Source organism: Ochlerotatus camptorhynchus, unplaced genomic scaffold, assembly GCF_037179485.1.
Source record: "Ochlerotatus camptorhynchus isolate MF236.1 unplaced genomic scaffold, CSIRO-AGI_Acam_v1.1 ptg000361l, whole genome shotgun sequence".
In the NCBI taxonomy this organism is placed as follows: domain Eukaryota; kingdom Metazoa; phylum Arthropoda; class Insecta; order Diptera; family Culicidae; genus Ochlerotatus; species Ochlerotatus camptorhynchus.
Window position 1 is genome coordinate 1,106,179 of NW_027040849.1, and position 18,311 is coordinate 1,124,489.

General features: G+C 43.9%; 2 protein-coding genes across 2 annotated transcripts; one reads left to right on the forward strand and one right to left on the reverse strand.

Annotated features, from left to right (window-relative positions):
* The first annotated feature begins 4,696 nt into the window (after positions 1-4,696).
* Gmd (GDP-mannose 4,6 dehydratase) lies at positions 4,697-6,197 on the forward strand. The gene is made up of 2 exons (XM_065231887.1): positions 4,697-4,959; positions 5,018-6,197. The coding sequence occupies exons 1-2, from the start codon at positions 4,867-4,869 to the stop codon at positions 6,032-6,034; spliced, it is 1,110 nt and encodes a 369-aa protein (XP_065087959.1). The 5' UTR covers positions 4,697-4,866; the 3' UTR covers positions 6,035-6,197.
* A 99-nt stretch (positions 6,198-6,296) lies between these two features.
* LOC135709487 (F-box only protein 9) lies at positions 6,297-17,776 on the reverse strand. The gene is made up of 4 exons (XM_065231859.1): positions 16,756-17,776; positions 16,372-16,683; positions 16,126-16,306; positions 6,297-6,601 (listed from the first exon to the last, which is right to left on the reverse strand). Exons 1-4 carry the CDS (start codon positions 17,478-17,480, stop codon positions 6,476-6,478), a joined length of 1,344 nt encoding a protein of 447 aa, XP_065087931.1. The 5' UTR covers positions 17,481-17,776; the 3' UTR covers positions 6,297-6,475.
* Between the last annotated feature and the right edge of the window lie 535 nt (positions 17,777-18,311).

Sequence of the window (18,311 nt, forward strand, 5' to 3'; positions counted from 1 at the left end):
TACCCCGAACACGTCGTTAAGAAAATTAACCATAACATTTTTATGTGGGAAGTTATGTGAAATTCACATGGATTTCATCCATAGATATGTGATAAATTTTTTGAGTGTACACTAATACTTGTGCATTTCACCAACGTCAGAGAAGTCTACACCGAAAATAGTTTTAATGTAGCTTCCATTGGAAACGCACATGATTTTCATCCATAATCAAAATTAATGGAAGTACTTAACCTATATAATTCATTTATGGAATTCAATATAGTTCCACCAGCATGGAGACAGGTTAAAGTAATAGCTATTCAAAAGCCTGGGAAACCAGCGTCTAATCACAATTCTTACCGTCCGATCTCTATGTTATCATGCCTGAGGAAATTATTAGAAAAAATGATCCTATTAAGACTTGACCATTGGGTTGAATCAAACAATCTACTTTCAAATACGCAATTTGGTTTCCGGAAGAGTAAAGGAACAAACGATTGTCTAGCGATGCTTTCATCTGATATTCAACTGGCCTTTGCGCACAAGGAGCAATTGGCTTCAGTCTTTTTGGATATTAAGGGCGCATTTGATTCGGTTTCCATAGACATACTGTCAGACAATTTGCACAGTAGTGGATTACCCGGTATTTTGAATAATTTTTTGTATAATTTGCTGTCAGAAAAACAAATGACCTTCAATCTAGGTCAACTGACAACTTCTAGAATTAGCTACATGGGCTTACCCCAAGGTTCATGTTTAAGTCCCTTACTTTATAATTTCTATGTCAAAGACATTGATAACTGCTTAGATAATCAATGCACGCTTAGACAGCTTGCAGATGATGCCGTGGTTTCCATGAGAGGTCCACGTGCAGAAATCTTGCAAAGACCATTGCAAAATCTGTCTCTGGGCAAGAAATTTAGGGATCGAGTTTTCACCGCAAAAAACTGAATTGGTAGTGTTTACAAGGAAGCGGTTTCCAGCCCAACTGCGTCTAAATATTTTGGGCAGAGACATGACCCAATCTTTAACCTTCAAATACCTTGGAGTCTGGTTTGATTCAAAATGCACTTGGGGTACCCACATTACGTATTTGAAACAAAAGTGTCAACAAAGGATCAACTTTCTACGATCAATTTCCGGGACATGGTGGGGTGCTCACTCGGAAGACCTCATTAAACTATATAAAACGACTATTCTTTCAGTTCTTGAGTATGGCTCTTTTTGCTTCCTCTCGACAAGAAAAAGTCACCTAATCAAATTGGAACGTATTCAATATCGTTGTTTACGTATTGCCCTTGGCTGTATTCATTCAACACACAATATGAGCCTAGAGGTCCTACACGGAACCGAATTTTTTTCATTTAAATCAAAAATATAAATGTTTATTCTATAAACATATGAATAATTCAAAATAAATTAAAACCATGTTTGCAACAAAAATATATATAATTGAATTAAAGTCATAAGCATGTTTATTTCAACAATATAGAATTTGGGTAAACGATTTTTAGCGTGCCCTGCATTTTTTTTTTTCCTTCTTGTTTATATTCGGATAAAAAATTGCCCCAGCTTTGCCGATCAACTGAAAACGGCCCGCAACAAAACCGAAGTCATGGATCCGGAAAACCACCTAGGTAAGTGTCTTAACAAAGTTCCAGCTCGATAAAACTGGAGGAACCTCACAGTATCGACGTCACTCTGTCGTTTCTGATGCCGATCCCTGTATCATCCTCCTCCACAACTGACGTCGGAAGAAAAACGAAAATCCTAAATTGATTTTGAATCTATCCCGGATCCTCCAACATCGAACGTAGAAATAGGCCGGTATGTGGACCAGCGTTAGAAACGACAAAACGACGCTAATATCACAAAGTTTCACTGGTTTTACTGAACTGGAACTTCCGGACACTCACCCCGACGGGTCTTCGTATCCCGGACCAGGGCCCCAAAAGCTACAGCCCACCCTTAATCGCACCCGAAAAAGAGCAGGAGTTAAGATGCCTTGTCTGCAGATCGTTTTTTTTTCACCTCTTTGCAATCCATTTTTTGCTTTATCCTACATTCAAATGCTAATATAATTTAAAATTAAGTATGTTTCTTTCAAACATAAGAAGCATGTTTAAAATAAACATATTTATTTTTGTTTGCATATTGACAACCAAACAAAAATATTCACGTTTATTTTCAACACGAATATTTTTAAAATAAACGAAACATTATTTTTATTTTAAACATTAATATCACATGACTTCAAACATGGAATACGTTTGAAATAAACCTTGTTTATTTTTGTGGCCAGAACAAACTGAGTTTACGTTTAAATTTACCTCAAATATTTTTGTTTCAACGATAAATTTTTCTGCGTGTAGCGGGTGTAACACCCCTGCAGAACCGTTTCTGGGAGCTCTCATTAAGAATATTGATTAAATGTAGTGTCAGTAACAACCTTGTGATTGAAAACTTCGAAGAAATGCTCGAATTGAGCATCCAGTCTAGATTCGTGCGAATCTATCTTAATTATATCACAGAGAACAGACATGGAGGCTCGAACAAAATTTCTCTAAAAACTTGTGTAAAGATTCCTATTCGACTTAAGCGCCACTAACGGCGACTTCCCCACTTAAAAACCCTCTTTGACAACATGATGGCGCTGGCGTTGCACAAACTACACTAGACACTAAGTGCTAGTACCGCCGAGTGGCAATTTTCAACAGAAAATTTATCGATACTAGCGCCAAATTGGTCGAAAGTGGAAAATTTATAGCGAAAATCAGGAGATGCTAACACCACGTAACGGCGACGTTCCCACTTATTTTACACAAGTTTCTGACCAAACTTGAACGTCTGTTCTCTGTGATTATATGTCATCGGATATTAGCCTTCCTTGCTATAACCCCTCTCGTGTATGCTTTACTATCTACAGTTCCCCCATTGACTACGATCTCTCCATGAAACAGGCTATTCAAGGAGTTCCAGATCAACTTCGACCTATCTCAATTCCCCACATTTTTGCTGAAAAGTACCAACAAGTCAATTGCAATAGAAGATTTTTCACTGATGGATCACGCATTGATGGATCCACTGGCTTCGGCGTCTTCAATGAATACTCAACCGCCTTTCGGAAACTTCAGGAACCTTGTTCCGTTTATGTTGCTGAGCTAGCAGCAATCAACTTCGCATTGGGGATGATTTCCGATATGCCCATAGACCATTACTTCATCTTCTCGGATAGTCTCAGCACAGAGAACAGACATGGAGGCTCGAACAAAATTTCTCTAAAAACTTGTGTAAAGATTCCTATTCGACTTAAGCACCACTAACGGCGACTTCCCCACTTAAAAAACCTCTTTGACAGCATGATGGCGCTGGCGTTGCACAAATTACACTAGACACTAAGTGCTAGTAGCGCCAAGTGGCAATTTTCAACAGAAAATTTATCGATACTAGCGCCAAATTGGTCGAAAGTGGAAAATTTATAGAGAAAAATCAGGAGATGCTAACACCACGTAACGGCGACGATCCCACTTATTTTACACAAGTTTCTGACCGAACTTGAACCACAGAGAACAGACGTTCAAGCTCGGTCAGAAACTTGTGTAAAATAAGTGGGAACGTCGCCGTTACGTGGTGTTAGCATCTCCTGATTTTCTCTATAAATTTTCCACTTTCGACCAATTTGGCGCTAGTATCGATAAATTTTCTATTGAAAATTGCCACTTGGCGCTACTTGCACTTAGTGTCTAGTGTAATTTGTGCAACGCCAGTGCCATCATGTTGTCAAAGAGGGTTTTTAAGTGGGGAAGTCGCCGTTAGTGGCGCTTAAGTCAAATAGGAATCTTTACACAAGTTTTTAGAGAAATTTTGTTTGAGCCTCCATGTCTGTTCTCTGTGCTTGAACGTCTGTTCTCTGTGGGCATACCATAATAAAAAATTACCATAAACGAACGATAACCATAATTATCGAACTATTCTACAAATAGTTTGGATGATACCCCGAACACGTCGTTAAGAAAATTAACCATAACATTTTTATGTGGGTAGAGAACAGAAATGGAGGCTCGAACAAAATTTCTCTGAAAACTTGTGTAAAGATTCCTATTCGACTTAAGCGCCACTAACGGCGACTTCCCCACTTAAAAACCCTCTTTGACAACATGATGGCGCTGGCGTTGCACAAATTACACTAGACACTAAGTGCTAGTAGCGCCAAGTGGCAATTTTCAACAGAAAATTTATCGATACTAGCGCCAAATTGGTCGAAAGTGGAAAATTTATAGAGAAAATCAGGAGATGCTAACACCACGTAACGGCGACGTTCCCACTTATTTTAAACAAGTTTCTGACCGAACTTGAACGTCTGTTCTCTGTGCTACCGGTACGGACTACGGCGAGTAAATTGATAACCGCGATAGCAGCGACCGGTGTGGAGAAGAGTGACTAAACTAAAATGAGAGCGCTTTCGGAAAGGTGATAGTTGCCCCTATCCGATTATGTTGTTGGTTTGCGTGGGCGTACTTTGGTTCGCGTGTAAAGGGCCTTGGAAAGTTTGTTTACAAATGCTTTTGTGCCGTTATCAAATGTTATGCCTGAAATAGTCGCGCAAATGACAACGACCGTTACAGTTGCTCTTATAACGCTTGGTGTGGGATGACGGAGAAGCACCAAAATCACACTCCTTTCGCTATCCCAAGTGATAACAAAAACAAAAGCCGACTGTAAATAACACGTCAACTGCTGCGGTTGAGAGCGAGCATATGAAAATTTGTGTTTTTTTCTGGATAAAAGTGAATAATTTTGCTAGTGAAAGGTTGTAATTTGTGCTGTGTGAAAAGCTTAGTAATTTGTACACGTTGACCCAGTTTCATAAACTCGTCAAGACTAAACATGTCCCTAGAAAACCACCTAGCCGATCAACCAGACTGTAGTTCGTCGGATCCCAATCGCCGTATTGCATTAATCACCGGCATAACCGGGCAGGTAAAACAGTAGGCAAATTCGTTTTTTATTCGCCATCTAAAACGGATATTAATTCTAGGATGGATCCTATTTGGCCGAGTTTCTGCTGAAGAAAGATTACGAGGTGCATGGAATCATACGGCGAGCTAGTACCTTCAACACATCCCGAATCGAGCATCTATATGCGGATCCGCACAGCCACAAGCAGGGTAAAATGAAGTTACACTACGGGGACATGACCGACAGCAGCTGCCTGGTGAAGATCATAGCCCGTGTTCGCCCGAGTGAAATATATAATCTGGCGGCTCAAAGTCACGTCAAGGTTTCGTTCGATCTCAGTGAGTACACGGCGGAAGTGGATGCGGTGGGAACGCTGCGGCTTTTGGATGCAATCAGAACTTGTGGACTGGACAAAACAGTCCGATTCTATCAGGCGAGCACTTCGGAGCTGTACGGCAAAGTAGTGGAGACGCCGCAGAATGAAAAGACACCGTTCTACCCACGGTCGCCGTATGCTTGCGCCAAGATGTATGGATACTGGATTGTGATCAACTATCGGGAAGCCTACGATATGTTTGCATGTAATGGTATTTTGTTCAACCATGAGTCGCCCCGACGGGGGGAGAACTTTGTAACCAGGAAGATCACCCGATCGGTGGCGAAAATATTCCTGAATCAGCTGGAGTGCTTGGAGTTGGGTAATTTGGATTCGAAACGTGACTGGGGTCACGCCCAGGACTACGTGGAAGCCATGTGGATGATGTTACAGCAAGAGCAACCGCAGGATTACGTAATTGCCACTGGGGAATGTCACTCGGTGAGGGAGTTTGTAGAGCTGTCATTCAAGCACATCGACCGAGAAATAGAATGGCGAGGGACCGGTGTGAAAGAGGTTGGTGTGGAGAAAGGAACGGACATCGTTCGCATCAGAATAAACCCGAAATTTTTCCGCCCAACGGAAGTTGACTTGCTGCTGGGCGACGCCAGCAAGGCTAAACGAGAACTTGGCTGGGAGCCGAAGGTAACGTTCCTGCAGCTGGTAGCCGATATGGTGGCAGCCGATATTGAATTGATGGAGAGGAACCCGAATGCCTAGATCTCGGGTGGGCATCAAATTTGTATTATGTGTATACTGGATTGATGATCCGACTAGTGAAGTTTAAATTTACGACACACTATAATTATATCTTTATAATTAACATTCCTCGTGCAAACACTATCATATAAAATGAGTATGTAAACAACAAGTATGAGTAATATTTTGTAGGCATTGTGCATTTTAATATAACTAATTATCAAATTTTACTAAAACAAATGTTCAAGGCTTTCTTTCGAGTTGAAAATTGGCAGGCAAACGATTTTATTTTATCACATTAGGTTTAAAAAGTTTTATTACCACTGCATTATGCCACTATGCTTGTGCAGTAAATAGCTTAGACGAACAATGTAGAAAATAAACCATTTACGATAAACAAGACAAACAAGAGTTATCAATGACTATCAATTTGTTGCAGTTTGTAGCTGCGGGATGCGAGTTCTACTTAAGAGGACCGTCCGACTCCTGGTGGTAGCTCTTCACGCGCGAAAAGAACAGCGGCGGATATTTGTTGGGTGCCAGCTCGAAGGCAGTAGTCTTTTCCTGGTCATCACGCAGTTGTACCATCTGGAATACAATTGCATGGTAGAAGTTTGTAAGATTGTGATTTTTCTTCGGAAATTTAGTGATGGCTTTCCACTGTGCCTGATTTAGGCATATTTATATGCTTGTTATTCAATGTGGGGGTGAGTGGTAATTCCTGTCAGTAAAGTATATGGTCATGCAAATGAGAAGCTCATATGAATTTTAATTTTCAGTGTATTTCCTGTTGGGTATATCTATAACATTAAAATCATTGTCTTGACTTAGTCCAGTTCAAATCTTTCTCTCTTTGCCTTAATTACCAGCCGCATGCGTCTTTGAAAAGCAGCTGCCACGCACGATATCTTGAGGCATTTCGTCACTTATTTTCACTAAATGTTGCTTAAAAGTTTCCACTGTTAGTCCCTTGGTATTCCCTTAGTTTGCCTAGCATGTAGCCACATCCATAGAAGTCGAGAAGATTCAAATCGGCTGAAGAGGCAGGCCACTCTTTCGACGAAATAAAATCCGGATAAATGACCTCACACCAAGCCTGTGTAGCTTTTGTCTGGTGGGACGGTGCAGAGGCTTGTTGGAAGCAGTATGGTGCATTCTTGTAGTGTTTCTCAAAATCGAAATAATAGTTACTGATGATTTTAACATCAGATTCAATGAACAACAGCAATGGAACCTTCAAAGTTTTGGAGAAACATCTCGACACCATCATCCTGGAAACATTATGGAGCCAGTTTGTCCCAAGGAATCTCAGAAAGAAATGCTGCATATACCCGATTATTTTGCTGGATGTGGCTCGGGTTGTGGTGATTCTGTAGCAGGAACATTTTCTCGTCCGAAAACATAATTTCACAATCACCGTTTGTCGACAACATAGTAGAAGCGATTCGATGCGTTGGCAGTAAGCGAAGCGCTTCCGCGAAAGCTCCCTCTATGAACGTTCTATGGGAATCGCCCAAACCTTTTTTTTCTTTTGGTTTGTTTTCCGCGTTTTCCGTCGATCTTGTTTTCCGTGCTGTGCACCAATGCTACCGACGCCAGGGAGGCAGCTCCCACACCTGGACCCTACCTATCGATTGATTTCCCTTCCGAAGGAAGGCGTGATCAGAGATGTTATGCCTCAGAACATCCCGGCGGTGCCGACTGGGATTGAACCCAGGCCTACTGGGGTGAGAGGTAATCACGCTTACCACTACACCACCGGCAACGCTCTATCGCCCAAACCTGTCATAGTGAAAGCGATGCTATGAGGTGTGCAGCGTTCAGCAAAGCGACAAAGCTATTCGTGTTGTGTTTCGACGCCTGCGAACGCAAATGGACTGATTCGATTGAGGAAAAATGGACACCAATATCGATTCGGAAAATCTGATTGCTCAGATCGAATGTGTCCATATCCATTCTTGTGTAAGACCGAAACTTCTCTGGATATTTACGAAGATCTTCGTACAATCTGAAGAACTCTCCATCTCGCCTTCTATTTCGATTGATCGGGTGAACTGCAAACTCTCTTTCGTTGTTCATTTGTTCATTACGAAATTAATCGTGCTTGAGGAAGCGAAATATTTCTCATCGGATGAATCCATGCTGAATTGAAACAAATTTGAACAATTGCACTGCGCGCGCGACTGTAATGTTTTCAAAAACGCTTTCACTATGTCATAGGTTGCTTTGCTTGCCGCAACCAGGGTAGACGCGACACGCGACGCGAGGCGATGCGACTCACGCAAGGAATAATAATAAATAATAAGATTCTTTTGAATTGGTCGCGTCTACCCTGGCCGTACCCTTTGCAATTGCTATCGCATCGAATCGCTTTGAATCGCTTCTACCACAAACGAAGTTACAGACGACTAACTGGCGAAGAAATCTATTAAAATAATGTGGTTCACTGTAATAGAATTTTCTTGGAAGCTTGTGCCATCATCCACCAGATGGGTTAGTTTTTTTGTTTTGATTTGAACAAAGTTGATTTTGTGTACAATGATTCTTTGACAGTGTGCAAAGAGTGCGTATCATTTTGTCATTTTTTATGCATTTCGGTTTTGAGTAGAGTGAATGAGATAGAACCAAAACATTCTAGTACATTTGGTGAAAATGCTAGTTCAATCTAATAGTAGTGTTGCCATGTGGTACAATCCAGTAGTAGTGGTGTTGCCATGTGGTACACTGAAAAATTGCAATTGACGAGTGCACGGATGAATTTGAGTTCACTCACTCGACAAAAAGTGACACAACAGCGGGGCCCTGTTTACTAAAAATGAACATATATGTGTTCATTTTTAGTAAACAGGGCCCCGCTGTTGTGTCACTTTTTGTCGAGTGAGTGAACTCAAATCCATCCGTGCACTCGTCAATAGCAGGTTAGTCACCAAAGTTTTCGAGCCGCTCCGTCTGTCACTTCGTTTGTGACTTCTACTATGTTGTCGGCCTTAGGGTACGGCCAGGGTAGACGCGATTCGCGACGCGACGCGACCAATTCAAAAGAATCTTATTACATATATATTATTATTCCTTGCGTGAGTCGCTTCGCATCGCGTCACGTGTCGCGTCTACCCTGGCCGTTCCCTTACACTTGAGCAGCTTATCACTAAAGAGCCTAAATTTATAAAGAGGCGACATGTCAAAATTGGAACAATCGATTGTCTGTCAAAGTCATAGGAAAAGTCATTCCAATCGAGCAGAAGACCTGTCAAATGGATAAGATGTCGTCTCTTTATAAATTCAGGCTCTTTACTTATCACGAGTTTCCTTTTCGCGTCCATGATTACCACGAGTCTCATGTCTAGATAGAGCTGGAATTAATCACTTTGTCAAGCTTCTGCATTCATGTTCCATCAGATGTCACTGCTGTTGTTTGCGGTGACATCTATCGGAAACTACACACAATCGGTTTTCCTATAATTGTTCAGAGAGGACACTGCAGTGCAAAACATGTCTGGTACCTCTATATATGCATTTAGATTATTATTCGAAGTCCCTCTTTTTTTACACATTCTGCACACAAAATAGCTCACCCCGCACAGAATTTCCCGCCGATTTTTATGAATGGGGCGGGGCAGAAAGTATCTTTTGCGCCGAATATGTAAAAAAGGAGGGATTTCAAATGTTAAAGTAAATGCATATATAGAGGTACCAGACAGGTACTCTATTGTATAATCTGTGAAAGGGAACTCACAAATCGAGTGTCAACAAAATACATGGCATGTTGAGAGATTGAGGTCGTGAGAGCAAATTTTCTCTTTCAAATTTGAATTTTTTGGCTCTCTGGGAACTGGTAGTAAAGCAGGTAAAACTGTATGGGGAAAAATCATTTTTAATTAATTTTAGCTTGTTTAACAATAATTTCCGGGAAAAAACTGAACGACAAAGTCCCTGATTAATTTCTTTAGGTTGTCGTTCACTTTTTTCACCTGAATATGCAATGAAAGCGATTTATTCCCACTTCTCTCAATTTCTATATGGGGATTTTTATCACTTCCTACCAGCGGAACAGCGCCATCTCTGTGGAAAATGGTCGAACAAAATGATTAATTAGGGCGTAACAGCTTTTGTAAACAATGACTTCTTTCGATGATTTCTAGAAAGTTTAGACTCGCCAACGCGAATCAACAACACCATCGGGTAGAGGAAGACTTCCCCTACCCGATGGTTATGTAGGTTACGCCTTAATTCCAGCTCTATCTAGATGTCGTTTTCGTTTATGCGGTGTGGCTACACCGCCGTACACCGACAAAATTTAAGGTGTAGCTATCAGTTGTTTACAAACAAATGATGATGAGCTGTCAATGACTCGTGCTTATTGCTGCTTACACTACACCGGTGTAGTTTAGTAAAAACGAAAACGACATCAAACGAATGAAAATTCAAAACGAACTTGCAAGCTGGGGGGATGTGCTGTCAAATCAGCCTACTGATCATCTTGTATGAAACTGGTTCCAAACGTAAACAAACGCTGTAGGTTTCTTATGGCTTGTTTACGTTTGGAACCAGTTATGCGAGGTAGGCGACGATTGTTCGTATTTGACAGCCACCTCCCCCCCTTGCTTGCAAGCCGTGTTGACATTTGAATACACACTAAAAGAAAAATACGCAGACATGTATGTGATTAATTCATCCGAAACTACAAACGTTAAAAAAAAACACGGACAGGAATTACCACGCACCCTGGATATGTAAAACATGGTAACATGTGTGTATTTGATGAATTCTGTTAAACAAATAGGAGAAGAACGTTAAGTTAATCCGTGGCATCTTCCTCCAGTGTGACGCTAGCGATGATAGTAAAGGCAAGGTATTATCTAGCAGTAGACGGCGGGTTCGATTCCCAGTCCAGTCTAGAACCTCTTTCAGGTTGAAAATTTTCTCGACGTCCCGGGTATAGAATAGGCCTCAAACTACTATTGTGCTTTTGCCACACAATATACAAATTCATGCATTGAGGGAAAGCTCCCAATTATTAACTGTGGAAGTGTCTTAATGCAAGGAGTTAAATAGAGAGGCGGCTTTACGATACAAAAGGACTATAAGGACACCCACAACAAACCCACGGAACCAGGACCTTGCACAAGACACAAGACAAGACGATACTCTGAAATAGAACCACGGTACGACACTGGACAACGATTAAAGCACTATCAATATACCTACAACCTATAACTACTCTGTTACATTGTTACCCTGTTATACCCTCAATTATGGGGCATGAAGTAGTTCGTCTCCTCGTGGTGTGCCCTGGAAACGTTAATTATCGAACCCAAGGGAGAGATATTGCGGCTTAACGAACTATAGCAGAGTAAAGACGCTGGAGCCCCATCCAGCTCGTCCCAGGAGGTCGATAAGCCCTGCACAAACCCTCGTTGTGCAAAGGCAGGTGTGACACTGGGTTCTTAAGGCCCAAGCGCAATGTGGGCGGAAGCGGAACGGAAGCGGAAAGTTTGATAGTTGTCACAAATGACATCAAGATGCCTAACCGAAGTCGATTTGATTCTAACTAGTTTTCAATCCGACAAGTAGGCTCAGATCGGGCTTTTCCGCTGCCGCTGCCGTTCCGCTTCCGCTGTCATTGCGCTTGGGCCTTTAGAGTGTAGACGACTCTGACCAAGTCACAGCACACTCAGCTGGTAAGCGGTCACATTTGTCCTGTCCTGCCGTGGACAGTTGGCTGGCTATCACGTCTGCTCTAGAACTCAGGCGAACAATTAACAGCGAATAATAAGGGGCTGTTCATAAACTACGTAGACAGTTTTTTGGGATTCTTGACCCCCCCCCCCCTCCCACTGAGTAGACAATTGTCCATACAAATTTTTTTAAATTTGTATGGGCCGTAGATAATTGTCAACCACCCCCCCCCCCCCCCCCTAAACTGTCTACGTAGTTTATGGACAGCCCCTAAGAGGAAGGCCCTGCACAGTTGCTCACTGTGCATTAGCGAGTGTCACGTCTGTAACACACCACTAGTGTGATGCGCCATAGCGCAACCGGCCCCCTCCCATGATGTAATGCTTTCGGACGGTTCCGGGGAGGGCAAGGGCCAAGAGCACAGGGTAAGGTTTAGTGGGTCGGGAGCGCTACTTCTCCCATCCCCACACCCTGAGTTATCTTCTCAGGTGTCTGGGAGCAGATTCCCCCCTGTATAAAAAAAATACCCTCAATTATACCCAACACTATTTGAAGTCCCGGCTGATTAGCCAGCATGCGAAGTCAGAAGAGGACTATATTATCATCGCTAGCGTCACACTGGAGGAAGGTGCCACGGATTAACTTCATGTTCTTCCTCTAATTTTTAGAGCCGTCGCACAAAGCACTCAGGCCGTTCCGTTTCGTCAAGGCCTGCGAGCAGTTGCATCCGTTGCGAAGTCTCCTACACATGATACACCGATGCTGTGGCCAAAAATAGTTGCCCTTTACACTCCAAGTGGCTTGAGATTGTCAGATCTCGCAGCATTAGGTCAATCTCCACAATCGCCATCTCGCATGAACTCTTCGACCGACTAGGGTGTCGGCATGGTTACACTGGTCTCCTACAACGAAACACAATTAACCAGTGCGGAGTTCAAAAAACTTCTGCGCAACGAACGGCAGCGAGCACCTCACGAGAGCCCCGTTCCATCCACAATCGAACGGATAGACAGAGCGTTTCGTGGATACATTCATAAGGGTCGAAGAGAGGAACGACGCATGAAGCAAGCGATACAGGAGCACGCCAATTCGCTCTGTACCAGAAAACAAGACTCCGTCCGACGCTCTGTTCGGCCGTAAAATCCGAACCATCCTCCCTTACTTACCTTACCAATCAGGTTAAGGCCTTGTTGTCCTCTGCTGTCCGAAGAAGTCGTCTCCACTCTACTCGATCCATGGCCACAGTTCGCCAGCCTCGTAGTCTGCGAAGGGTCCGCAGGTCACCTTCTACTTGGTCGATCCACCTTGCCCGCTGCGCGCCTCTTCTTCTTGTTCCTGTTGGGTCGCTTTCTAGAACCATTTTCACTGGGTCGTCGTGCGGCATTCTTACGACGTGCCCAGCCCACCGTAGTCGCCCAATTTTTGCAATGTGCACGATGGATGGTTCTCCCAGCAGCTGGTGCAATTCGTGGTTCATTCGCCTCCTCCACGTTCCGTCATCCATCTGCACTCCACCGTAGATGGTACGCAACACCTTTCGTTCGAAAACACCAAGGGCGCGTTGGTCCTCCACGAGCATAGTCTAGGTCTCGTGGCCGTAAAGGACCACCGGTCTAATCAGCGTCTTGTAGACAGTCAACTTCGTGCGGCGGCGAACTTTATTCGACCGGAGCGTCCTCCGGAGTCCAAAGTAGGCACGATTTCCTGCCATAATGCGTCTTTGAATTTCTCTGCTGGTATCATTTTCGGCGGTCACCAGTGAGCCCAAATACACTCGGGGTGGGAGGCTAACATTTACCCATATTCTTGTTTTCGTTCGAACCGTATTTTCCATACAAAAAAAAAAGTTTTTTGTATGGAAAATACGGTTCGAACGAAAACAAGAATATGGATGATTGTCTTCCCTAGAACCTCTTGCTTTCGTGTATTTTGTCTTTGATGCGTTGATGGCAAGTCCAATCCGTCTAGCTTCAGCCTTCAGTCTGATGTACGTTTCCGCCATCATCTCAAAGTTCCGTGCCATAATGTCAATGTCATCGGCAAAACCAAGGAGCTGGATGGACTTCCTGAATATCGTGCCACTCGTGTCTATCCCAGCTCTTCTGATCACACCTTCTAACGCGATGTTGAACAGCAGACACGAAAGTCCATCACCCTGCCGTAACCCCCTTCGAGATTCAAAGGGACTCGAGAGTGTCCCCGATACTCGAACAACGCACATCACTCGATCCATCGTCGCCTTGACCAATCGCGTCAGTTTATCCGGAAATCCGTACTCGTGCATAATCTGCCATAGCTGATCTCGATCGATTGTGTCGTATGCGGATTTGAAATCGATGAACAAATGATGTGTGGGCACGTTGTATTCGCGGCATTTCTGCAGAACCTGCCGAATCGCGAAAATTTGGTCCGTGGTAGCGCGAGCACCCATGAATCCCGCCTGGTATTGCCCCACGAACTCTCTTGCATATGGTGACAGACGGCGGCATAGAATTTGGGAGATTACCTTGTAGGCGGCGCTCAGCAGTGTGATCGCGCGGTAGTTGCAGCAATCCAACTTGTCGCCCTTTTTGTAGATTGGGCATACGACACCTTCCATCCACTCCTCCGGTAATATCTCCTCCTCCCAAATCTTGGCAATTACCCAGTGCAGCGCTCTAGCCAGTGCTTCACCAGCGTATTTTAATAGCTCACTTGGTAGTTGATCTACACCAGTTGCTTTGTTGTTCTTCAGCCGACCGATCTCCTCCTCAACTTCTTGAAGATCAGGGGCCGGTAGCCTGTCGTCTTCTGCGCGTGCTCCAAGGTCTGTTGCCGTGCCACCTTCGTTTTCTGCTGCTTCACCGTTGAGGTGCTCGTCATAGTACTGCTTCCACCTCATCCTCCCGCTCTCATGGTATTTACAGAAGTGACGATCGTTCAACCGTGACGATGCTGTCTACGCCAAGAAGACCTGGAAATCGATACCTGGCATAATTCTCGAGATAATCGGCAACGTAATGTATAACGTGTGGACCGATACTCGGTTGCTGTGCTCGGACGTCAACCAGTTACGTACTTGAACCGCACTAGCTCGAATGCCAAGTTATCAACCGGAAAATACCCTAAGCTCACACAGCTCATTTCCGTTGAACGTCCTTATGTCTGCGCCGGAAGAGCCAGTTCAATTGCCATCTTCGCAACCCTCTAAGCTTAGCATCAACTGCCAAGGCTATGACGCTTCAATCATTGCCGCCGTCATCGAGATGTGATCCAACACCAACAACGATTACGTCGATTTTTTTTCCTTTGGTTTGTTTTCGGTCAATCTTGTTTTCCGTGCTGAGCACCAATGCTACCGACGCTGTGGAGGCAGCTCCCACCCCTGGACCCTACCTATCGACCCATCAACTCATGAACCGGGGACCAACGGTTTTACTTCCCTTCGGAAGGAAAGCGTGATCAGAGATGTTATGCCTCAGAACATCCCGGCGGCGCCGATTGGGATTGCCTGCTGGAGTGAGAGGTAATCACGCTTACCCCTACACCACCGACGCCGCTGATTACGTCGATTTCCTCAATGTCCTTTACGACAGCAGCTAGATCAACATTAACTGAGTTCGAGTCAGCAGCTGAAACCGAAGCGCTTTTCCCATCTTCGAAGGCAGTTTTTCTAGTTTGAGCCCAGCCAGCACTAAAGTGCACCTCATCTTACGTAAAGAAAAGGGATAGACGAAAGCTACTTATATTTTCACATAATTTTATCACCGAAAACCGACATGAATGATCATACAAATAACAAAGAAATGTCTGATCAAGGCACACAACTGACATCTGTCGCCGTGTTCGCGGAAAATATGTATTCTAGCCACAAACACGCGTACAAAATTTATGAGTTGGTTCGTGTCTAATCTATTTCAGACAAATTATTTGTATATCTAGATAAAACATTTCTATGGTTTTGACAGATGGAATAGCTGCACATTTGAATCGGCCGTTACGGATTCTCGATCAAGAGTTAAGTTTATGTTTTATGTCGGTTTGTCGGTGATTTTATCGCACACAAAACAAAATGCATCAGGGTTACATAAAAATATAGGTAGCTTTCGTCCATCCCTTTCTTGACGTAAGAACTACGTGAATCTATGGTGACGACCATAAAAAAAAATCAAAACCCGTTATTTTTCGAAACGCAGACCTAGAATTTTGTCTGTGAATTCTAGACAAACAAACAGACCATTTCGATCAATGAGTAAGACTCATCCAGGTAGACAGGCAGACCAACTGCAGCATCTGAGAAGAAGAAGTTTGCTCTATCAGATGGTGTAGTTAATTTGCGGGGGTGTGTTATAATTTATCCTGTCTAGTCTTGGCCTTGGTCGTTACAGACAGTCCAATATTGCCCGAAGTTAGCGTCCGATGGGCGCATCAAAGATCAGCGCAAAATCGGCACTTACCGAGTATTGCTTCCAGTGCAGCTGCGAGAAGGCCCGTTTGGCGGTGCTCACAATGTTCAGCTCAAGGTAGAACGTCTGCTGACTACATTCCACTTCGATTTCCTGCTTGCGTCCCGGACGCTGGCTTTGCACGTTGGACCGTTTGCGCTGCACTGCTATGATCACTTCATCGTTATGCAGCCTGTTGAAGCGAAAAAAAAAACAGTGAATGATTAACTGTCTCCAGCTAACTACACAAGGGCTTACCTGTAGTGACCATGTAGGATCTCGTTTTGCATCGCAAAGCGATTCTTAAGCTTGCCAACGCACATCTGCGGCTCGTCGGCACTGGTCAGCATCAAAACCTTCCCATCGGCAAAGAATCGAAAGTATCGGTAGTACTCGACCAGCTGCATCGGTCGGTAGAATTGATCCTGGAAACTGTTCTCTCCATATCGTAGATAGCTGGTGCGGCTAATGTAGCACCCGTGGAAGTGCACACGAGGTCGATTGATGTACATTTCGCGCCACGTTGTGAATGGCGATCCCTTAAGGTGGCCAACGTTGACACCCCATATCCTGTGGAAGAGAGTTTTCATTGAAATCGTTTCAGTTTGCGGTGAATGTAGCTTGCTTACGAAAAACACTTACCTCACGCAAGCGCGTTTCCAAATTTCGGCATCCCTGGCCAGTAGGTAGAATCCACGACAAACCCTTGCGAATCGTTCCATCGACTTGAGGTCCAACTCGCTCGAAACGACCCACTTCAGGATGTACAAAATCACCTCCATCGGCAGATCCGAGAAGTGAGCCGACGTCACAATCAGCATCCTGTCAGCAGCCGAAGCACTTTCGAACAACCTGCCCGATTTGGCCAGCATAGTTTGGAAGCGTAACACCAGGTCAACGTTTTCCAAATTCTCGTTATCTTCCAAACTGGCCTTGATCAAACTTTCGGATAGATTTTCCATTGACTGCTCCTTGCTCCCGCTGGGACCCTGCTGCTTTGTGATGTCGTAGATTTTGAATTCGATATCAGGTACCAATTGCACTGCCTTCCGGTAGAGCCGCATCGCTTCGAAGACCTTCCCTGTGTGTTCCAGATCAGAACCTTGCAAAAATAAAGCTCGCGCCTGTTGCTCGATCGAAAAATTCTCCTTATCGGTTGCAACAGCTGCGTGGTTAGGACGAGCTTTCTCTTTCGAACCAGAGCTACTTCCACTGGGGACATCCTGCTTCAGTTCTTGCTGCCATTTTACGCGGAACTCGTTCAAAGCCGATGTGATATTTTCGGAGCTTTTCCTCCTTTCCGGCACAATCAAAGAGGACGAACTCTCGTCGTCGTCCTCCTTGCCAGCGTCTCCGGTGGACTCCATTTCCCTTCGGTTAGTTTGCGATGGATGACCTTGAAAATTCGCAGTCGTTCAGTAGTGGTGGGATATCAATAGTCGCTGCCTAGTTCACGGTCGGAGTAGCGGATAACAATCGGCGAATGGTAGCAATTCTCGCGGGAGCCTCCAATTTTAACCACTTGTTTCCACTGCAACAGCGATATGGCCATAGTATTTCGGACGAACAGGGTTTGTGGATGCTGAATTTTCCAATCACTGGGCTGGCGAAAATTACGCGTTGCACATCGTTGAGGCGACTTGAGAAAAACAGACACACACGAAAATACAGTGCGCAACATGAGAAAAGGTCCTATAATTGTTGATCGATTCTCTTCATCGATTTTCTCTTTTGCGAGTAACCCAACTGCAATTGCATTTTCCATTGAGTATGTTGTTTCAGGCGCAAGCTAACATGCGAGCATAGCGAAAAATTCGTTTATGTTGTCGTGGTAAACCGAAGAGAAAGTCAATGAAGAGAAACGATCAACGATGATAGGCCTTTTTCAAATGTTACGCGAGAGTTTTGTGGTTGTTGATGTTGATTTTGCACTTGATGTGAAAAGCTAACGCCTCTTGAGCTAACGGTAAATAAACGTCATTGTCAGCTGATGGCTGAAGTGTAATCGCGGCTAAACGTTGTTCTCTGGGAACACTATGAAGACACTGTGGTGCTTTAAATTAAAAATGGATATAATTTATAAAATTTAATCCAGCCTCAAAAACAATGACCGGACAACAATTGGGATCTTTAAGGTGTAGGGATACGACATAAGGGTATTGAGTTAAATACATATTCGTAATCTGCATTAAAAATGG